Here is a 24,317-nt window from a genome sequence, read left to right as displayed (position 1 = left end):
AGATTAATTGCCATGTTTCCTGTAAGACCAGCGGGTGTCCCTATACTTATGAAGCAGGCTGTACGTGTTTCCGTCTTTTTGCACGTACGGCGTCGACTAAACGCAACGGACCTGTCGACGATGCTCGATGTTCCCATTTCGCGGTGTTGACGGGTTCCTAAAGTCAGTCGAACACGTATTATTAGCCACGTTACGTAAAGACATCTCGCGAGATGCGACCTTTTGCGCGACACGTGCGGCACGAAAGTGCGATTTCGATCTGCGAGAGGCAATAAAGACGCGATCGTAAACCGATTTCGATTGCGTTGATGCCGATGGAATCGGTTCCGTGAAATTGCCTGTCTGTTTGTTCAGTGCGTGGAACGAAGTTGCTTGAAGAGTTATATGGACTAGGTTCGAAGGGCGAGTACGTTCAAGTCGACGATAGTCGTATAATCTGGAATAAGTTCGATCGAATGGCGATCGTAATATCGTAGTTGCGAAACACCGCGTGCTATTAGGTTCCGTGATTTCCTTCGAAAGATGGTTACGTTTCTATTTCTGGAATATTATTTTTTTGCGTAATGAAAAATTCTATGTACTTGGCCGCCTTATTGCTACTTTCCTTTTATTATTATCATCGTCGCATGACCGAACTATCGCACAAACAGTCCATTTGTTAAACGCTCGTTCAACCTCCCATTCTTCTAAACTGTCGTCAAGTGCCGATTCTGTCGACAACGATCGTACCATTGTATTCTTCGATATAAAACAAAATTCTCTAGAAACGAAGAAAGAGCAGCAACAACACGCACTACATAAGCTGCGATCTATACAGCTTCGCTTTCAGAGTTCGTTAGAGAGATGCAACGGGAATTGATTGACTCGTCGATTGGTAATTCGGCTGGTTCGTAAACGAAATAAAATCAGTCGGGGAAACGAGGATGTGGTGTGTTGTGCGTGCACGGTAATTGGACACGTTCGTCCGCGTAACGTGGAATTCTTGTTGCGTTCGAGGCAGCCGGTTGGCTGATGGTCCCGATGCAGGGGTCATGGTTCAGAGGTCCGATGCGGGTCTTCCGCACACATCCATATTAAGTGGCTCGCTTTTATGCGCGCGGCTGGACACTGAAACGCTCTTAAAACCAGCGGATACAGAGGCTCGATCGCTGCGAAAATATCGCGTTTCTCCGCTATGATTCTTTTACTTCGCATGTTTCACTCTTGGACTCTCTGTATATTAGGTATATATCGTATTAGGTCGATGCATATGAAATGTTGCTTTCGCAAATGAAACTTCGTACGCGATTCAATTGAATTTTTCAGTGATTCCATTTTATTCAAAATTTATAGTATAAACAGTTTGGTATACATTTTGCATTATAAATTTTGAATCTATAAAGAACGAATATCATTATGGCGGTGGCTTTTGTGAACTTTAATTCACATTTAGACTTCAGCTGAATCGATAAAAGTTTAATATTTTAAGAAGGAAATATTGTAAAAATCCATTGTATTCTAATACTTGACACGTGTTACGTAGTACTCGACGCTTTTCTCTATGATTGACGTGATAAAATGAAATTAGAACAGAATTTTTTGTACGCTAAGTGCGAAATGATGAAAATACTAATAAAAAAAAAGTTGGGAAGAAAGTTTCTACGTAAAAAGTATGCTGGGATTTGGCGATCGCTCGTATCGCGAAAACTTTCAAAGAGCAAAGTTTTAGTAGAAATTATTCGTGGAGAAATAAGCGGACGAGAGAGCGTTACGATCATATGTACGTCTGCAAGTATGATTCGTGATCCAGTGTTCCGTATCCTCGTGCGGGAAAAATGCAGAATAAGCAGAAAGCTCGGGCTTCTCACAGAGGAAACAGAGATCACGTTTCGCCATTTTTCCAGAAGCGAAGAATCTCACGGTGAGCGGTCACTTGGAAAAAAGAAATGCAGTCACGAAGAGAAGAAGAAACTCGACTGTATCCTCACTTAGCTTGCCATATTTAACTCTTTCGCCAGAGATACACATCCGCCCTTTACATCTATAGATTTCTATCGCGGTTTACGTAACATTCATACACAATACCACAGAATTCATTCCTTGCGTGAATTAAAATTGAATTAAAATTCATTACAAAAATTATCACATCACCTTTTTAATTAGAAAGGTAGTGTGTCAGGAAACAGGATACCGGGCATGACCAGCGTAAACATGGTAATTTCCTCTTTTAACGTAACAGTTACCGAAGAAAAATATGTTACTTAGACACGCTATTAATTTTTATAACATCACATATTCGTATTATTACACGATATCTGCTTCCTCGTCGAAGCAAGGCGGATGTTTTACAACGAGATTGAATCGTAAGAAAAACCGCGTTTCTCGATGCGTCTACTTCGCAAAGGCACTCGCTGAATTCGTCAAAAATGTATATCGTAATATACGAACGTTTCATAAAATCAAAGAGTTCGAAAGCATAGAAACTCGTCTACATTTTCTTCCATCTATCGTAGAACGAAGAGGAAGAAACACGAGCACGTACGAATGGAAGAAGTCTTGATACGCACACGTGCACGTATTATCACATTGAGAATTACATTCTACGTTTGGGTTATTTGCAACGCTATCAATGTATTCAACGATATTCTCGTTAGCCGTAATTCAATGTATTGTCTATTTTTAACACAAGTTCCATCGCACCTGATAGTTACTATATAACGATCTTAAAAACATATACTCTTTTCATACCGAGTACTAAAGATACAGCAAAGATTTATTTTTACTACTCTATCTTAACTACTATGCACAGCTGTTGTATACTTTATCGCGTGTATACGCTATATAGTAAAGATTGCTCGATCAAAAGATGATTCCCACGGAAACGTGCCATCCGTAATACAGCAAAGAAAGAAAAGAAGAGGGAGGAAGAGATGGTGACGCGTCTGGCGGCGTCGAAACGGCACAGAAGAAGCCGCGGAGAGATGCGGACGCGGAGGAAGAAAGAACAGGCTGGGAGAGGGGAGGCAGGGTCGGCCGGGTCGGAGGGATCGAGAGGGTCATGGGTCACGGGTCGTACGGCATAGCCCTGACCTTCGACCTTATCCCCTTCCAGCTCTTCTCGAGACCCCGTACAGACCCCTACCAGTCGTACCTAGAACTCGCTTCTACTTCGTGTTCGACTCCGCTTCGGGTCTCGCGGTGTACCCGCGGTGTCGTCTTGCGTTTCTTCCAAAAAATTCCTATCGGTGTTTCTAATCGGTGTGTCCAATGATATCGATTTAAATATAGAAAGAAAAAGAGAAAAAGAACGGAGTGCAGCAAAGTGGCGATAAAAGTTTCGTTCTTGTGAAATGTGATTACAGACCTTGACACAGTTTAGCGAGGATAGCGGTTTAACGACGCGCAAGTTTGCCATCGTTTATGTTTTGGTAGCAGTAGAGATCAGCAGCGAGTGTGCAAGTGCATCTGGTGCAGACGCATGCAGCGGCGTGCAACGTAGCCTCGTGACACGGTGTAACGACGCATTGATTCGATCTTTACAACGGCCGGCCACGCTGATGGAGCCTGTTGTTCGTGGCGTGTGACCGCGTCCGCTCGGCTACGCGCCTCCGGCTGCCTCGCTTCTTTGTGTCACGCGACCTCAGCTCGGCCGGATGGTGAATTGATTTTACTCGTCCGCTGTTTCTGGATAGACGAACGCGTGGAAAGGCAATATGGGAATGTGTTTGATAAGAGTGGGGATTATGTAGATTGATAGGTAGATTGGCGCAATGGAATACGTAATATTGTCTCGACGTTTTTCTTCGCGGTTTGGTGACATTCTATCGCAACTGGTTCGTAGTCAATAAACAACTTTCAAAGGTCGTTCGTAATTTGGATATCTGCGTGTTACCGTTTTGCAACCTGTAATATGTCAAGTTTGACATTTTCCTAGTAAATTATATGTCGATAGGTATACGCGTTTTATACGTTGAATTTTCAATACTCGAAAGAGGTAGAGCTTTTGGGAAAAAAAAGGTAAATTTTTAATACGTTGCATTTTGCATACACGACTATGAAATACCAAGTCCCAACAGTCGATAAATCACGAACAATCGAAAAATCAAATAGCTAAATATCCGTAATAAAATTTTTTCATCGCGTTGATTTCTTTATCGCCCTATTTCGTTGATACGCACGTGTTACGCAATTCCTATCAGCTGACGAAATATTTCTAATTTCTAACTTACTTTTTCCCCTTATCTCTCACGATTAACGATACAAAAACAAGCGATGCGACTCGTATTCCAGACTCCACGGATTTCTAGCCTTTTTTGTATTGAAAGTTTCTCGCGGTTTGTTATTCGAAACTTGTCGTTTCGTTATAAAACGTCGCCGTTAAAAGTCACGAAAATGTTCACGCGTCTGGCTTTCAATTCGATGGATAAATTACCGGTGAAATTGTCGTACGATGCTCGTCGATGGCGTCTGTTAAACGCATGGACAAATGTCGCTCGTAAATCGGCGTTAGTACCTAGTAACGTTACTCCAGATGCAGTGCTTTCTCTTCGAACGCGAGTGTCGCGCATTACAGTCAGCATGATGAATGTAATGACAATAAATTATTCCGGATATCGGCAGTAAAGCCGCTTTATCGCGAGGCAGTACGTAACCCTCGCGTCCATTAAGAAAGAAATCGACTTTGCTGGCCAGAAAATCGTTTCTTCTCCGAGCCTTTGTCCAGACAAATTGCCGTATCTCCGGATAACGGCGTCACGTGTCTTTTCAACTTCGTGCAAAAATTCTTTCTCCCAAGTTTAAACTTGAAAGATTCTAATCAATAACAAAATCGATTTCGCATGCTTAGGAAATGAAATCTCTAAGTAGCGAAATACGAATTCCAGTTAATTGTATTCCTGCTAAAAGTCATCTTCTCACTTTGGTAGAAAGAAATAGAATCTTCCTTTTGGAAGTTCTTTGTATCAAAAAAAAAAAAAAAAAAAAAAAAAAAAAAAATGGGAGTTTCAGCGTACGCGCGAAAATTATTCGCAAGATAATCGCCACCGTACTTGGACGTTTCCGCTGCTTGAATTTTAAATCGCGGAGACATTATCTCAGCGGCACTCTCGCTTTCTATCGTTATCGATAATCTTCGCGTGGAACCACGGAACGCATCGCTGCGAATCTGTATCGGATGTTGTAAATGTAATCGACGCTTAGAGAGCGGATTACATGTTTAATTACAGACGCAAGCGGCGATATCGCGTAATCGTAAATAAAACGAGACTGATGGATAATCAAGCAGTCCATTCAGGGGTATGATTAATACTGTTATCTGTCGAGTAGCGTGTCGGTCGTTTTGCCGGCTTTATAAACCGATCTTAGATAAACGCTAGTTGCACATCGAGAGAGCTTCATTATTGTGTCGTGGCTGGATAATCTGTTGGCTGGTTGCTTCTCGTTTCGCCACTAGAAAGAATTTCGCTTCGATTCTTAGTGCAATTACCTGCTTCTTCCTGTTTCGCTAACGCATCAACCTCTGTGATTAACGACACGGTTTAAAGCGCGAGTGGGACGAACACGAGGAAAAATCGGTCGAACCGAGTGTTACGATCGGTATTCCGATGATTTTTACCCGAGGCCCAAACCCTTTCCATTAAGTCTCCTTTCACGAAGGATGCTTCGCTCCCGGGCAAGTTAGATTCTTAAAAAAGACTAATTGCGTCCTTGGCCCTTGATTTATTCTGTTACCGTTGTTCTGCTCTCGCTCCTTTGCTATTTCTACGAGCAGCGTCGCGCTTAGACGTTATCGACATTACCGAGGACGCTTCTTACACGAAAGGAATGGAAATTTTGTTCGTTTCTTTCATTGCGGTATTTGGAATGTTTCGCAATTCTCTGTATTTGTTACGACCACGCGTAGAAAGCTTCCTTGATTCTCGAATAACCATAGGGAGACAAGTGGAACACCAAATTCTGACGCTGCTTCGATTGTCATTTCCATACATCTTTCGTTATCTATTCCAAATCTCGATAATTAATTTTATTTCTTTCGTCTCGACAACTCTATTAAATTCGTAAACTTTTTACACGGAGAACGAGATTTTATAGGCTTCTCAGATTACGATCGCAGTGCTTCGGTACCCCCATCCAGTTCCTCGATATAGTCTCGAGTAATTACCTCCATAAACACAGAAACCTTAGCCAATAAAAATAAGAGGCAATCCAACCATAGCTATAACAAAATTCTATTTTTTTTTTTCTTCATCTTCTTCTAAAGTCTCCGTCGTCCGTTTCATCGTCAATATCGCAAATCTGTCTAACTACGGAAAGTCAACGTATATCGAGGAACAAATAGACAAGAGATGGTCGTGGAGTGAATCGCCGCGTTGATCACGAGCACAGACTATGTTTATACGCGTGTTCGTGAGCGCGTAGGTGCGTAGGTATATCGTAGATTACGCGTGGCGCACGAACGACCTCGGTGCACGGTTCGTTAGCAAGGATCGCCCTCCTCTTCTACCTCGGCGACGTTGACCCGACGTGGGCGCGGGCCACGCGTCGCTAATGACGAGCAATCAGCCGCGAACTCGATGCAAATCCGGCGTCCAAAGGGCAGTCGGAGAAAGTGATTAGAGGATTGGCTCGTTGCGTTGCCTGCAGCCTGTTCTTTTCCAGAATGTTGAGATCGTCGAGGAGATCGTATAGGAACGTCGAGCTAGCAATAGAGAAGTTGATTTTACGCCATCGAGGATGACATTTAAGAAAGGATTGCGCGTAAAGGAAGGAGAGCCCGTATTTAATCTGTCGGATTTTTTAGCCTTATTTTTTCAAACTTCAATAGCTTGGAAAAGTATGGCGAGCTCCACTCGACGATTCTAATATGGCTTGGTAGAAAATCAATTTTGTACAAGGCTACATGGTTGCGGAACTTTAGCGCGAATAGCTGATTCGTCACACGTGGCGTTATTTTTATAGTCTGCGTTAAGAAAAATATGGGTCAGTCGCTGGGAAATAATTTTATAGTAATCGTCGGTACTTCCCAGAGGCTGAACGATTCTCCCGAACGATCCGTTTTCCTCCTAAATCGTAATTCTCGAAAAGCAAGGTACAAAGATGAAATGAAAATTGCAGAACCAACTTTCTCGAGCTGTTTTCAACGCCAGCCTGTCAGAACCGAACTCGATGCTTGGCGAAAATTGCACGTAATACGCGAGTGACGAAGAAAGTCGGTGTGCTCCGATCGAGAGGAAGTTGGAATCGCCTCACCTTCGTAGGTTCTGGTTTTATCTTCGCCGGCCCCTACCAACGCCGCCTCCTGAACCTCCACCACCTTCTCCGAGGTCCGCCCACAACGCGTGCTCCTTCGCTCCATCCCCGCGAACTCCCACGCCACGTGCTCGTTCTTCTCGCTGATCTGCTCCTTTTGGTCCACCAGGAAGCCCCGGATCCTCCATCCATCACGCGCAACTATCGCGACTAACGAGTCCGCTCTTCATTCACGACCTCCGGTGCAAAACGGGCTCGCCACGGGTTCAAGGGTCGTGTTTCATTTGGCGAACGATTATGGGCTACTTCGACCAACGAGCGAGCGAACGAGCCTCGTTTTCCAGTAACAATGCCTGTAAATAATGAGACCGTTCCGTGGAAACTGTTAATGGGATTCTTGAATGGTGTTTGGAGGTTCGTGTTAACCCTTCGGCAGTGTAATAAAGTGACGAAGAATTCAGGAAGTAATTATCTCTTTATCTTCGAAATACTGTTAACGGGTTAAATACTGTAAAACCGCTGTTAGATGTTGTCGAGGAATGGCGAAATCTAGAGATTAGTTTTACAAGTTTTAATAACTCGAGCACGTCACCCTTTGCGTTTATAGTGTGCTACCTATTCGATGTCTTGATTCAACTGTACTTTAATCGGGAATCGAAAAAACCGTCTAAAATTTCTAACAGTCTGATCGACGTAAGAAAGAGGATAAAAACTTGAAATAACCAGAACCAGGACTGGTATCCGTAGACTTGGAACATCAACCTCTTTTTCTTCGATTCCAATTACCGCAATTATAGCACTTGAGTCACGCTTCGACGCGAATTGATTTACCCTAGAATTCTACGACTCGTTGTTGCACAACCTACAAAAACGGCAAAGTTCACGTATTTTTTCCCCCCTCTCTCTCTCTCTCTCTCTCTCGCCTGTCGACAGAAAGGAAGGTTGTCTCGGTAGCAACGTTATTTTGCATGACTTCTTTCTTTCGGAATTCCTTAGTTTTTCACGCTGTAGATTGTTACGTTACGCCTATAGTAACTGTATAGGCTCGTGAGTCATAGTTTAAAGGATAAAGAATGATCGGCGCAGCGGTGGCGCGATTTATTTCTTCATGGTCAAGCGGTATAGAGAAATGCGCGAACAGTTTGCTTCACGCTTCGGCCAGTTCGCCCGGTGAAGTCGGAATGCTGGGCGAACAGGACATTTTTTATGAGCAGAATACATCGACGAACGCTCGAAACGCGCTTTCTACTTTCTAAAGCTTCCTAGTATTTCGATTTTATGAAACGAGTTACCCGGTTTCATTGCTGTTAGTTAGAATGAAAATAAAAATATATCCGAGATAAAATAAACAATTGTAGTCGCCAGCTACGAGCATTTCGTCGTATCTTTTCGCTGCCATTTTATTACTTCAATGAAATCGATCGAAACGTTTTATCGTCTATTATTGTATCATTCGACTGTAGTAGAATTAAGTCAATTAACCACGGCAACATTCCAATTTATTTCTTTATTCGTTGAAACCGCAAGAAACATCAAATCATCTGAAACCACGTCAAACGATCTTCCATATATCTTGGATCCGCGCTCATAAAACAAATCACCCATCGCTACGGAACATTATCGATACCTAGCAGCACTTCCACAAAATCGCCCTCGAATATCTCCAATTTCGTTCCATCGACTGGTTCCGTTTCGCAAACACGTTCCGCGCGTTTAGCGCAGGAAAACGGCTGCCACCGTTTACCGCGAAAGAGTCGCCCCGACTTAAAATACCGAGCAATTCCCAATCGAATTGCCTGCGGATAGCGATGGGAGCAAGTTCGATGTGAATTCACGAAGCATAGCTGCAATCTACACAGGTTTTGTTCGTTTTCCTAGCTTGCCGATCTATCTATAATTTACTATATTATTTAATTTATAATTAATTTAATTTAGTTTAATCTACTATAACGTTATTTCGTTGGCGAAGCGCTTCGCTCAGTCTGTCACAGCATTCTGCGGTTCGTCAATTTATTATCTTAAGATTCTATTGTACGCGCCTGCAACTACTCGACTCACGTTCTTTTCACGAAAAATTCGAATTTCCTCGAACGTGTCACTTCGTTGGCCAAAAATTTTCCGATCGAATTCCAAGCTACTTGACGCGCACTTGTTCCCATCGCTAGCGATCGATTCGAGCTGGTCGCGGATCATTCTAGCAAACCGCACGATTCCAGAAAACATCTAATCCAGCGGATAGAAGGTGGCATTACGGCGTGTTGCGCTAACGCGAAAAACAGTAGCCCCGTTCTGCATGCAGGGAAGGATCGGCACGCCTCGTCTGCGAGGCGAGCGCAGGCCGCCAGTCTGCAAAAGCGGACTATCGACCAGGATCGCGCGAAATAGTACGGTTACGACGTGTTTTATGATCCGCGGGTAAGTGCGCGTTCCTTTCTAGCGGCAAAGTGGCAAAACCATCGTGATAAAGGAACGCAGCCATAGGAAACGCCGCCGATTCTGAAAGCATCGGGTTCTACGTGCAAAAGGGAAATCCGCGTCCGCGTTTTTTTTCTAAGCCTCTTTGAGTCTTTTTGTCGAGCCTGTCTGACCGCGCCTTCGTCTTTCAAGGTTGTTTCGTTGCACTGCAAAACGGTAATCCGTGCTGTAACCAGCGTATATTGGGTTTACATGTTGCGAAGAGCGGCTGGTATTTATGGCAAGATCTTTTGTTTCGAGATGATTAGGTGATTGGACGTTTCTAGATGATTATTGAAAGACCCGATAGCGCGTATGGTTTGAGACTGTACTTTGTGCAGTGTCGTTGATTGGCATACGATACGCGCGTAGTTTGTATTTTGCGGGAGATATTTGATTTTGGTAGCAAAGTTCGATGATGTCGTGAGTTTCAGCGAAGATAATCGATTTCAGGAAAATCGTGTAGCTGTGCTCTGAAACTTTCAGCAAACTGACATGGATTTATGAAAAGTGTTAATTAAGACTAACCAAATCGAGTTAAATTTTCTGTATTAATGAAAAACACGGTTTAATACTTGTTGCGAAGATATATCAATGTTCTTGTGGTCATAACTTTAAAAAACACCTTCGATAAATTAATGTTACTAAAATACTGCTAAAATGTTTAGCCTCGACTGGGGCTTCCACTTCATTCCAGAAGAATATGGAGGTAAGAAAAAGTGCTTTAATAAGAAGAGTTATCAATTTGCCAGTTGACAAAATTCTGGACCCTTATTAACGCCCCCTGCGCCGTACAATCGTCGATAAATCAAGCGTCGCAAGAATTTCTCAATGAAAATAAAAATCCTTAACGAAGAAATTCAAGGATCCAATTCCGCCCGAGCCATCAACGATCCTAACGCTTAATATCATTAATAAATCTTCGCATTCATATAACAATCCAAAAATAAAGGAGTTTCGCCAACTTCCACGAAACGCAGCCTAAAAAGGAACGACGTTCCCCTACGTTATTAATAAATTGTTGTACGCGAAGCGACGTAAAATTTGTCTTCGAAAACCCCGGAGAAACTTCGCGAACCTAAATGAAACGTAAACTAAAAAAGGAACGAAATTTCTCTCCTACGGATCAGTGTTATTAATAAATTTTTTGCACGCAGGCCGGTACCAAATTTGTCTTCGCAAAAAGGGGTATACTTCGCAAGCACGAAGTACAGTCCTTAATCCCGGCGAGGCCTTAGTCGCGAATTTATGACTTAATATATCGGTATTCCGACGAGCCCCGACGTTGAAACACCAAGAAAACGAGTAATCGCGCAATTTCACTGTCGTGGTGCTCGCACGAAGCCACCCCATGCTGAGCGTCCGCTGAAGCGACCGGCTTCCAATCCGCTGGTGCGCGTGGACCGAGAAAAAAGTCACGGTCGGAAGTATGGAAAGCTCGGTAGCAGGTGCCCCGCTGCGAAGTTTTCTCATTTTCAACGTTTTGACGTGGCTCGACGTACCGGTCTACCAACGTGGAATAATACATACCGCTGACCAAAGACCAATTAAATCGATCCGTAACGACAGCTCGTTTCTGTTAGGTTATCGCACTGATTTAATTAGCGATTCGTCGATAGCCGCGCGTGTAAACGTTGTAAATTGTCCGATCATCATTGTTTCTATTTGGTTTCCTCTCATTTGCATTCGTGTTGCAGGTTGCTTTGCATTATTTCCTCGCGGGTGATTAATCGTTTTAATACCTCGCGTATCTTATTAAAAACGAGCGCTTGGATTCTTTGGATTTTTGAGTCTTTGAATTTTCGAATATTCGCATTTTTCTGGACCCCTGTTTTCTTCTCCTTCTCTTGCGTAACATATTCCGTAACGAAAAATATCTTTCTGCCGCTACTGATCGTTAGAAATCGCATTTATTCTATCGATTCATCAACGCGCTTGCAATCAAAAGAGTATCTGCTCGACCAGGGAAGTTGTATTAGTTAACCTTGTCAGATAGGTAGGTAGCTACCTTCTAGCTGGTCGTGCATGCTAAGTAGCTACTTCGTGGGTGGTGCTCCCGACTACCACCTACAGTTGCAGTCGCGGAGCACGTGGTATTCGTCGATCGATCGATCGATACGCGTTCCATCCCCGAGTGATTGGAATTGCTACCCCCTCTAGCGTGCTTCAGCTCCAAGTCCAGCAGTGCGGCCCAAGGCTTCTTTGATTTCGATCTTCCGTTTAGCAAGTGCACGCCTGGTAAAGGTTTCTGTTCTGCTTTCTTACAAGTGTCGTTTTCTTTTTTCCTCTTTTAGAAATTGTCAAGATCTAAATCGGAAAATAGATAAAACGTGTAATATCGAATCGTAAAGATACAAATTTGTATCTAAAATCGTGCGTATTGTAAAAGATCACGCAACATTTGCGTTATGGGATTGGCATAAAAATTAATATTCTCCGTCTATTAATCTCTGTACAAAATCTATTACAGCTGCCATTTAGCAATACGATGATTCCTGTTGTTATCCCTTTAACCTATCACCATTATGATAATTAACCTCTGTTTTCCAAGCTTTCTCTTTTCAAACAGGATTGTTACTACTTATCTCGATAAAAATCTAACTTTTACCATAGGATCGGTTGTCGTAACGAACCTCACGATGTTACAACATCGTTCGATATATGTATAATTAAAAAGCATTATAATCCCCGGCCATTCGATGCAACAGCACAACATCCGCACAATACCAACCATTAACATACATTCACGTTACCATACACACGCTCGACATTGTTGAACAATGAAACGTAGATCCCACGAATCTCGATCGAATCTCCACGATCGATTTGATTAAAATCTCTCCATTGAGCTCATGCGAGTCCTTGGAACCGACATCTAGGGCGGTCTCTTTAATGACAGTCGAGGGAAAGGGTTACGCCGTGGGTGGTGCCTTGCATCTGCATTTGTTCGATTCTGCCGTTTATCCGTCTGCGTTTAACCCGCTATCGATTCCTCCATCTGACGATCTATCTTTCGTTTTTGTTCCAGGTTCGGAGAAGAATGGATTTCCTGATGCCGGTGCTTCATTCGCGTGCCAATTTGGTGAGCTATCAAACAACTTTTGTTCTCCTTTCTGTCTATCATTTTTTTGCTTTCCAATTTATCGATTTACCGTCCATGGCTATTGAATCAGGATCGTTCAAAATTTTCACATCGACAACGAAACAAGTTTTATGTTTCAATCGTCGCTGGCTTTAGAATTAACTTGTTAATTTTACTATGCTTGTTTGCAATGTCGGTACTTTTCTCGCGTTCGTTGAACCACGAAACGATATTCGTTCACCGTTTAATTTACCATCTTTGCCGTTTAATTTACCAACTAGCATTAACTTATTAACCCGTTAATTTAGATACTTAACTGTGGCGATATTATTGGTTAAATTGTCTTAACGATACGATGATCAATTTTTAAGCAATTCCGTGCTTCTTATTAGCAACATAGAGTTTCTTATATATTTTTCTAAGACTGCTTTCCGTGATTACGGATAATCAACTGTGCAATGATCTTTTTACAATTGGTCATAAGAAGTGGAATTTATGCGAAATCTCGTCGAATAACGAAAATGATGAAGGTAAATGAGCGTGAGGATGGTTTTGCTAAAATTGGAAATATCAAGCGAACATAAAATGCCGTTTATAATGACAGGATGTTATAATGGAAGGTTAAGCGTTGTTTGTTAGTAGACCGTCGATGATTTTGCAAATAAAATACGTAGATATATCCGAGAAGTTCGCGATGGTAAAGCCATATATTAAATACTTTTGTTCCTCCATTTGCAAGGCAAAAGTTAATTCGTTTTATTTCACTTGTCATTTCCTTTTTGCATCGTATGCAAATTGGAAATTGTTTTATTTTTCTTAAAAACAAATTTTATATCAATTTGTTTCGAGTTCGCTCCGATTCAAATATTTTTTCTTTCCTCTAATATTAGTTCTCCTTAATTTTCTTGTTAATCCTTTTTTTTTTTCTTTCTTTTTTCGTTATAAAATCTGACACAAAGTATCGCGTTACAAGGATTCTTTTAGAAACCACAATTTCAATTTTCTTTTCATTTTATTAGCATCGCGGTTATTAAAATAATAGTGGCAATATCGAAGGAAAAAGTTTCGAAATGATCGTCTTCTTCGAAGCTATTAATTTGCACAACCATCTGCAATCAGCCGAAATTAGGTGAACCTACAATCAACCTACGCTGTCTTCCACACCTGCCTCTCTGTCTATCGTCATTCCGATTCTCCCTACGCCAAAATCATCGGGCCACAAGTGGCAAAAAACTACATCACCGCAGAACAAGGCACGTTTCCAAGGTGGCAGCATCGTCACGATCAAAGAATCACTTTGAGACAGTGAAACACGCTGTTTCTGGAGTCGATCGCGCGTAACGGAGACACGTATCCGAAATAAAACGGACCAGATATTTCGTTGGACCGCGGTATATCGATCTTTCGAGGACGTGGTCGTGGTCGATGCGTAACGAAACGATTAGGGTCTAGCGATTATTCGTGGTCCTATGTCGCAGTTAACCGGTCGTAGAAGTAATAACGGCTGGCAATCTGGTCCAGCAATCAATGAGTACGTGTTTATGTAAATCGAACGAGCCACGACACGAACCACGCGAGCAACTTTTCCTATACGCCCGAGACCTGCGCCGGTCGAGGGTTGGAATGCTTTGTTATCTCACGAGGAAGACGATATGTCCCCTCTGCACGCGAGGACTACTCGCTTGCTTGCTCCTTGCGAATGACGAATCTCGTGCTGGAAAGAGTTTCGAATCTCGTTCGACGCAGTTTTGCATGTTTTAATTTAGCGAGAGTCGTTTGACGAGGTAAATTAGCGCGATAGATCAGCGTGTAGATTTAACAGCTGTAGGATATTTCGAATCTCTTGAAACTTGGTCCATGCTACGATCGAACTTGTACGTTATTTTCTATCGAGTCGGATGCTCGAAGCTCCGAACCGTTCAAATTTCTCTGCTTATCTGCTAGAAAGTCCGAAGAGGACAGAGATTGAGCGATAAACCATCGGTTTATGCGTTCTCCGGACAGCGATCGTGCAAAGTGAAAAAAAGAAGCATCGTTTCAATGTAACCGAGTAGCTGACACAATCCCCGGCAGTTGTAACTCTTCTTGATCGACGATTATCCGCGGTAAATTGCACCGTCTCCGTTCGAAGGTACGTCGGATCGTGGTCGTGGCTCCGCGAGGCAGATGTAAAGCAGAATAATTGTAGTCATTACTTTGTTAAACAGGGTATCGCCACCGTTCGCTTCTTACTCGCCTTCCTTTCCGCGCTCTTTCCTCCTGTTCATCCTCCACCCTGTTCACGCTGACGTACGCGCGACGCTATAAAATTTTTAGTACGCCCTGAGCGGCGTTATTGGCGCGTTCACACACGCGCGTCCCTCGCCTCGACGCCTCGACGTCGTTAACGACGCGAAATTGCGCCAGTGTAGCGTTTGTTTGCCGTAGTCGGCCACCATTCGCCACCGGTCGAACGTCCACGTTTAACCAGAACGAATTGCAACGACCGTTCGCGATAATGACAGGTATGCTAGGGAGAACGTCCTCGTAGACAGTATCTTGGTCGTGGTAGATTTTTTTCTTTTCTCCTTTTGATCCTTCGTTTTCTCCCTTTTTTATTTTCTTCGTCGTAAATGGTTCCTCGAGGGCATAGTTGCATCCAGATTTATCGGCGAGTTCCTCGGTGTCCGATTTATGGAAAGTCCATAGAAGAGAACGTCCGGTGTCGCCTGGTACCAGAGCCAAGTTATCGATAGTCCCGCCGATGGCTGTAACTTTTTGGCGTCACGGAACATCGATGCCGGAGACGGTGTAATTTATGAAAGTGGCGGTTGGGTGCGCACAGCCGATTTATTGGAAGTCGTTGCATAGAACGGTGGCGGCGTTCGCGGTTCAATGATCGAATAGGCGGTTCCGCGCAGATAATCGCTACAGAGGATGCGAATGAAATTGGTCGTTGCCTTGTGTTTGCGTAGTTTGCGGTCAATGGGGATAGTTGCGGGAAAGGGGTCGTTCGCGGTTAGGAAAATAGAGTGACCGGAGGAAGCTATTCGAGCAAGTCCCTTGTCCTTTGACATCTTCTTTTAAATTTATTTCCATCTCTAGATTAATTGCTAGAATTATCGATTAATATCCGTCAGGATTCCACAAGAATAGCGTTTGTTAAAAATAGTTGATAAATCGAGGAAATTTTCTGGAAAGCTATTGGGAAGCAATACTATGATATCTTCGATGCACCAAAAATGAATAACATAGGAAGACAAATTTGATAATTTTTAGAATCGGTCGATCGTGTATGGAATTTAAAATCTGCTTTCTCGTAGAAGACGAAGAACGTATACTCTTGGTTTTCTACGATATAGTAGCGAACACGATAAAAGTGGGAAGATATTTAAAAGTGGAGGAATAGCGGATCCCCACCAGAGTCGGTGGAATCCAGTTCACAAAGTCAACGTGGCCGCGTTCTACCGGTCGGCGAGGTCGTACGCAGAGTTCGTCGTAACCGTACCAGACGCAATGGAATAGCATGGTCGTTCGTCGAATGGGAGCCGCCAGAGGCCGATCAATTATGCCGGTCGATTCCAGGCCACGAAATGTCAAGGCTCCACCTCGATGGAATTCTAAGCCAGCCTCATCCTCGCCGTTCAGTCTCGAACCTGATACGTGCGTGCTCGTGACACGAGCGTCATTGATAATGATGCGGTGGCCGTTCCTCCACGGGAATATCGATTCGATCAGCTTCTTTTGTAACGAGCCTACGCGATAGTATCGTATCGTAATCGAGAAGGTGGAGCACAGCTGTGTGCAAGAGTTTAAGGATTTCGTCATTGATTCCATATCGATATTAGACGAAGCGTTTTATCATTTTACAGCAAAGTTTTACGAAGATAAAGTTTGACGAAGAATACCAATAAAATCTTCAAAGCAGATGATCGCGTGTTTAAAAGACTGACATTTTAGCATTTTTACGTCATCGGTAGAATTCGAGGAATTATTTCAAATAATCGCGGCACTTTATTTTAATTTCTACCTCCACTTCCACTATGTTCCTACTAAGAGCAAGGTACACGTATTACTTCATCGAAGATTATTCTCGGCTAAGTATCGCAAAATTAAATAAGCGCGGATGGCTCATCACTGAGTCGCCGACCAAATTCCAAGGCAAAGTGGTTACCCACCAACTTCCCGTTCTCAATTTTAAAGCGGCCGATCGTCGCGCGAACTCCATCAAAATTTTAATTTACCGCCGGTCGTACCTTAACCACGGTCTCCCAAATTAACCGTCGAGTATCGGGAGGCTTCTGGAAACGAGCTTCTTGGCTCGAGCGAACTCGAATGGGAAGCTCTCTCGCGTAAGAGGCAGTTGGCGCGAATAACGCCGCGTCCCGGCGTCACGTCCGGAGCGATGATGCTCGCTATACGGCGGAAAGGCGAGGCCAGATGTAAGTACTCGCACGTACGCACACGCGTGTGCCAAAGTATAATAAACATAATCGCGGTAGCACGATGAGAGGAGGCCTTGGCCGTCTCCCTTCGGTCGTGGCCGGCACGCCCACCGCTACTACCATCGTGCCGTGCAAAGAGAAAATACTGGCGTGGCAATCAACGGTTTTACACCTGAGCATCTACACGTAGGTCGGAGGCGGCCGAAGAAGCGAGCCAGAGGTTAAAGAAAGGATGGAGAAAGAGACCCGATAACTTCTCTTCTCTCCACCTTCTTCTTCTCCTCTTTTCCTTCTTTTCCTCTTCCTGCTGCTCCTTCTGCTCCTGTCTCTCCTTCTCTTCTTCTTCTTCTTCTGTTACTTCTTCTTCTTCTTCTTCTTCTTCTTCTTCTTCTGATGCCGATGCCGATGCTGCCGTTGTTGCTTCTGATCCCGAGCGAACGAGCAACTTGCCTCGCCTGGACTTGTGCATCGGCTCGATAGGGCCGAGCACGATGCACGCCGACCTACCCTGAAGGATTATCGACAAAGCATCTCTCGATACGCTCCCGTTGCCTCGACTGCTCCCGTTGCACGTCCTGGATCGATCCTGGCTCCGGTGTCCTGAACCTCGCTGCTCCGAGTTAACGGCTCGGTTCCCTTATCTGCTGTTGCTCAACAGATCCGATGATCGATTTCGATCGAACGTTTGACGCTATACGTTCGAACTTGGCACCTTAGGCGATGCTTGCTTTTTACAAGTTTCGAATCGGATTCGATCCGAGTTTGGAAGATGAGACGGATTTGAACGTTGCGAGTAACGCGAAGTGAGAGAACGTGTGTCGAACGTTCTCTTTCTTTTTTAATTATTTCGCCACGTATCGGAAAGCGGTTGATATTCGATACGGTTGAGAAGCTTAGAAGAGACATCGTATCTCGAGCGTGTCGGTGGTCAAAAATCGAAGATTCGTGCGACAGAAAGAAGCAAGATACGATAGATCTCGCGGACAAAGAAGGCGTCCGTATCCTTCGAGATGTATCGAGATGTATCGATGATTATCGTTCGAGCGGAAGCGATCTTTCTTTTCGCGCGGTCACGTCGACCGGGTTGACAAGCTCGCTATCGAATTTCTACGGCATTCCAAGGGACAGTTTCTATAACGTAGAACAATTTCCAGCTCGATATTAGACGCGTAATATGTAGAGTGAACTTTGCGATTGAGTCTGCGTTAACAACTAGAATATCAGTACTTTCTATTCTGCAACTTTCTAAATGCTTTAAATGTTTTATCCGATACGTTTATAACGAAAAATTAATTTCATTCGTATTCTCGTTAAAGCACATCACCGTGTGTATCCATAAAAACTGAGAAATTTATAATCGAGTCTTCCAGGCAAATCCGAATGGTATATATCGTTTTCTCTAGTCATTTAGTTTCTGGAAAAAAAAAGAAAAATAAAAAAGGAAAAGAAACAGGCGTGTACCAATCTTCCATTGAGCCCTTAGATTAATCTACGTTTAATCTTCAATCTAAATCGAATTCCAGTAACGATCTAAAACTCATATTCCAATTACTCGTCTAATATCCATCGTCGTTGGATACGCGCTTCCGTGATCCTTTTTCCTCCTCCTCCTCCTCCTCCTCCTCCTTCTTCTTCTTCTTTTTCTTCTTCTTCTTCTTCTCTCGATACGTTCCTCGAACGTGCCCTTTCGACAGGGAGATGCAGATCCGCCGAGAAAGTTGTTCGGGTCGCGGTTATTTGATCAGAGACTCGTACGAACGAGTCGTTAGCTCGTACGTGCCAAGATCGAGATTCGCCGGTGTGGACACCAACACCGGTGCACGTGCTCCCGTATCATCGACATACGTGACTCCATCGCTGCGGCCAAGGTATATATTCCCTTCGATATATAGGGTGGGGTAATAACCATTGCCACTTGAAATAACTCGCTCGAATGGCGTTCGAGGGACGAGCTGAATGATATTCGGCCCGCGGTGCTCGCTGATACCGATTTGCATGAATGGGAATTTTTTTCGCGTGATTTACGACGCGACAAAGTAATTGGCGATCGTTCGCGTGCAATGCTGCTCGAAGCTTTTATTATTTTCCGAGGATTTGTGGCAGTTACTCGCTTGCGATAATCGTAGACGCGAACGTAGCTTTCGTTGAAACTCAGATCGAACGAAGCTCTTGAAACTTGTTTAAATTATTTATTTCATACGAAGGAGATTACACCGACACATAGAGCGTTTCGCCGTTTAGAATGAAACATTCTGACCGTCGTAAACCGAACAGGTAACCGAGTACATAATCTCTACAACGAATTAAACAACTCGAGAAGACAGGAAATAATTGGCAAAGAAATGGAGAAAGAAGTACGCGATATCCGTTGATACGCGGAATATCGAATATCTTCGAACTTCCTTCGAAACGTCGTGCTAATTCCAAAAAGAATGAAACCAAAAACCCCGTTCGAAATGACACACCTCTAATAGCCCCTTGTCTTGTACCCGAAGACACCCTACGCAATCCGGTCTCCAGGGGCAATAATCTCGTACGACAACGACGGAGCGAGTTATATTGCAAGTGGCAGCGGCTATTTTCTCCTGCTATATACAAGTGTGCCAATATACTCGAAGATTTCTTGCCCCTTCCCCTCGTAGAGGTGGAAGATATACGCGCGTTTGGCAGAAGCGAATACACGAAGGGGGGTTCAGCTGTTACGAGGCATCGGGAGCATAAGTCTATACTTATGGGCTAGGTGGTAGATATGGAGCGGTCGATAATGATCCAATATACTGGTACATCCTCGCGAAGTAATTACAATGATGAGCGAACCGCTACCATCGGGCTGGCACTCGGCTCCTTCGGAGGCTAGGCGTTGGATCCGAGCACTCCTTCTCGTCCACCTCCTTTCCCCTCGCGGGTCTTCCTGTTTTTCTTGTTACTGCCCCTCGCTCTCCTTTCGCCTGTTCCACCACCACCGCCACCTCCTCCTCCTCCGTCTCTTCCACTTTATCTTGTTTCGTTCGCCTCCGCACTCTTTCTCCTACCGAGCGGCGGCCTCTCCGGTGTTGCGCACCGCAACAAGAGCAAACATCCACCACGGGGTCGTCACGGGGCCACGGAGTCACGGTGGATGGATCCTCGGAGCTGTTTCTCGATCCCCCGGAATTATCACGGGGCCACCATGGGGGTTCAACCGGCCGGAAGTGCGTCATCAGCGGTGTACGTGCTCGCCGCTAACGATCCTCGCGCAGCCAGCGCTCCTTTGTTCTTATGGATTCCTACGGCGTGCCCTTTGTCATTCGCTTTCTGCTGCTTTAATTATCGTCAAAGCGAACCATCGGAAAGAATAGGAAGAACCAAGGTTCGATGGATGGTGGAGCGAGGCTCGTCGTAATTGATTCGCCACGAAGAAACATTGGAAGAAGTTTGCGATAGTTTTCGAATCGTTTTAGAAAAAGACATCCGCTGCTATGGTTTTGGATTCTTAAGATGTTCGGGAAAGTAAGTCATCCCGTAGATGTCACGATTTATTAGGAGTCGAGTTTAGAAGAGCAGAGTTCGTTATGATCGATCTCGCATGTGATTTCTATTTAGAGCAGAGGTCGTTCATCGTATCATCAATAAGAAAAACTCAGCCACTCATCCACTGTCAATTACACGCTTCTTGCAACGATATTGCGTCGATCAACCTCGATCGTGGCAATTGTGTAAAGTCAAGCCTCGACAAACCTTGTCAAACACACGCTTTCTCGTTCGAAACTCGACCTCTAAAGTCAATTTTCTCAAAAAATTCCGTGTCAAATCGGAGGAAGCTATCCAGACCTCGGAACCCAAATATCAAGTCGCGTAGGTGGTCAGTCGGAGGAAAAAATTTCGCGGGATCCACGTCAGAAACTCGGAGCAAGACGATAGGAAGCGCGAAACGTTCGCTCTGGCGAAGGTTCATTCATCGATTTTTTGTCCCGAAGAACCTGCTGCGAGCTAGATCACTCCGCTCGCCAGGAGCTGAATAGAGGCGATGCGAAGTGTCTGATTAAGGTTGCGTTTTTTCCCTCTCTCTCCCTCTCTCTCCCCTTCTCCATCTTCCTTTTTCCTTTTATTTCTTTTCAGTTTCTTTTATCAGAGAGCGTCCAGCGGCCCGTCACGAGCCGACGACCTCGCCCTCTTCGCTTCCTTTCCGGTCGACTCGATTATGAGCGAATATGGCTATCAAAGTGAACAGCCTCGCCTCGAGTAGCATCGACATCCTGGGCTGGGCGCTATCTCGAGCGCATTCTTTTGCATAATCGATCGGTGATCGGATCGGTAGGCGGCTAGCAGCGCCGGCAATTATCTTCTTGTCGTGAGGTAGCGAAATTTCTTTCAGACCAGAGTCTCGCAGGAGGAAGATTGTTTCGACGTACAGCGACGATTCACGCGAATGCGTTTAGCCGCGATCCAGATTGCCCCCGGTGCTTCCAAGCGGATTTCAGCTTCGCTCGCACGATGAATAATCGAAGTTTGCGTAATAAGCTTTCTGTCTAACGCGTGAAGTGCGAATCGAAGCTCTTTCTCGATAATTTCGACATTGGATCGATTCTCTTTCCATCGACGAATATATCTTCTCGTTCGTAGCTTTCGCTTTTTCAGTTACGACGCGAGACCGATCGTTCTCTGTCCATCTCTCTACCAATTAATTCTTGATCGACTGTTTAATTGTTAGAGAAACGTTGGTTACAGATCATGCAAACACTTTACAAACGTTGCAGTCGATGGTGTGGTTCTCAGGGTACGATAACGTAAGAAATCCACAAGGGTTGAAATTTCGCTGACGATAACCAACAGGAGTCGAACTTCGTACAGTCGGTCGATGTAGCCATAAATACGACATCGCGACAAAGTGACGGTTGCGACGCCACTGTGACCGTGCATCCTCGCGCAGAAGAGCACGCATAACGTAGAGATGCAACGCTCGAGAGCTCCGGATCGCCGAGGGCGCGCTTCTCTCCGCAAGAAGCGGAGGTGAAGGGGGCAGCGACCACGAAGAGGGGCCTGAAGAGAGCTAGGGGAAGAGGTCGACCGGGATAAACATCTGAGCCCCGCCCGGCACCCGAGGCGCAGCCTTTTGTTGCTCCTCTTCATCGTTTCTCTTCTCCTACTTCTTCCTACATCGTTGCTTCTTTCTTCTGCCTCTTCTCCACTTCTGGTGGAACTTTCTGCCTCTGCTTCTTCTTCGTCGTCTTCCTCGTCTTCTTCTATGGTCGCGTCTTGTTGTTCTTCCTTCTCTTCCATCGTAACGCTGCCATTATCGATCACCGATGAGGCTTCGCCAGCGTGTCGATATGTAGCATTTCACACGTCCCGTGCATTTTATGGCGTTCCGCCTCTATCTGGTTTCCTTAATTGTATTTCGTTTCTAACGCTTGATTCGAGCTTGATTAACATTCCGTCTTGACTCGTCCAGAGTTGACCTTTGCCTGATGGGAGCTTGAGCGATCGTGAGAGATCTTTTCAGGGCATTATTCGATTCTCTTCTTTTTGCTCGCGTCGCTTCTTTGCTGCACTTTAGCATTTCTTGGGATTTGATCGTTGGAGATTTTAAACGACCAGAATCGAGGATATCCTGCGTAACTTTAATCATACGAATCGTGGTCTTGGGAGAAATTGACGTTACACAGGATCGTAATCGAATTTTCTACGAACTGTGAGTCGATTAAAATTTTCGCCTAAAAGTCGTCAATGGTCGAAGATATATGTAATACGAATACGCTTGGAATTTCCTTTATATTTTTGGGAAAAGCGAACAACAAGCGAAGTTTCAAAAAAATCGAGTTTTCATCAGTGTCTATCTAAATTCCTAATATTCGTCAAGGTTTTTATAACGTTTAGGAATTTGTATTAACTGCTCAAGATTACCTATTGCTACATGTTGGATGGGGATCTTTAATAGCTTGTAACCACCCACTATGAAGAAAACGAAAACGTAACTTCCATTAAGCTAAAATTACACCCTCCGTTGAAAGCGAACGCCTCGATTAACCCGTTAGGGGCGAAGCAATCAAATAATCCGTAAAAGTTGCGTAATAGTAAAACGTTATTATGTTTATGCGAAATTCGAGGTCTCGGCGAGAGAAGAAAATTAGAAATCCGTTTTCATCGGTCCGCGTTTATTCTAAACTTCCTCCCAAACTTACCTGTCATTTCCTCCTCCTTTCTTTTCAACCTTCCAACTTTTATTTCTCCGAGGCGTCGACGGTCCCTCTTCTCGCTTCTCGAGTGTAGCAACCCTGATCGAATCGCTCCCCACTTAAAAGCGAAACTACACCATCTACCTGGAACATCTCGAAACGCCGAACAATTCATCCCGTCCGACTAAATTAGAAATCCATCAGAAAACGCTTTTCACCCGAGCAACCTTTCATCTTATTCAACGAAAGGAACGAGGCTAACGTTTATCGGCCTCGACCCGTAATTCCCCGTCCAGTCGATCGCCGCGGGATTCGGTCCGATAACGAGCCTTTCCGATTAAAGTTTATTGCCTGGCCGGTGTATCAGATAAGAGCTTCCGTGTTTCTTGTCCAGGGATGACGCGGGGTGAAAGGATCTCGCAAAGACTACGGTTTCTCGCGACCTAGACCTCGAAACGGAGGCCGTATTAACCCATTCGCGTGTGCAGAACTACAGAGCCGAGCCTTAGCTTAGCGTAATCCGAAGCTATTGACACGCATTGCGTGTGCACATTCCGTAGAATTGCGACACGTCTGGCGATTCGTCTCGTGTCCGAAAAAAGAAATCGCTCGTCTACGTCGAATTCGCGTAGCCCTGTGTAGCCTCGAGGAACTCGTTGACGTTGCGCGTCTCGACGATTTAATTTTTTAATCGCGACGAACGCTTCGCTGAACCTTGACCTATATCGCGGTATCGCACGAACAACGGGCAGCATCGCGAGAGAATCTGGTGCAGAGCTACGATAAGGTGGCGAAGCGAAAACCCGATTTCACCCTTTTTGGCTCGTTTTGGACTCGCGTGTACACGTTGGTGGATCCTGGTTGGTTGGCGTATTGAATAGTTTACGGCTTCTAAATAAGCGGCCCTCCCGTTCCCAAACAATTTGCCCACGCCACGGATCGCTCGTAAATAAAGATAATCTATTCTACCCGGAA

General features: G+C 44.5%; 1 protein-coding gene across 3 annotated transcripts in view; it reads left to right on the top strand.

Moving 5' to 3' along the window:
- The first annotated feature begins 3,501 nt into the window (after positions 1-3,501).
- The window catches only part of LOC139991493 (uncharacterized), a 187,076-nt gene continuing 166,260 nt past the window's right edge, over positions 3,502-24,317 (top strand). For 2 of the 3 annotated variants that reach the window (XM_072011615.1, XM_072011613.1), the window contains exons 1-3: positions 3,643-3,812; positions 10,135-10,390; positions 12,710-12,763. In XM_072011615.1, coding sequence (XP_071867716.1) covers positions 10,342-10,390; positions 12,710-12,763 — 103 coding nt within the window. In that variant the 5' untranslated portion in view covers positions 3,643-3,812; positions 10,135-10,341. The other variant, XM_072011614.1, reaches the window with a different exon arrangement.

This window comes from Bombus fervidus, chromosome 10 (genome assembly GCF_041682495.2).
Source record: "Bombus fervidus isolate BK054 chromosome 10, iyBomFerv1, whole genome shotgun sequence".
In the NCBI taxonomy this organism is placed as follows: Eukaryota; Metazoa; Arthropoda; class Insecta; order Hymenoptera; family Apidae; genus Bombus; species Bombus fervidus.
Note: the sequence above shows the minus strand (reverse complement) of the source record. Positions and strands in the feature narration are given on the sequence as shown.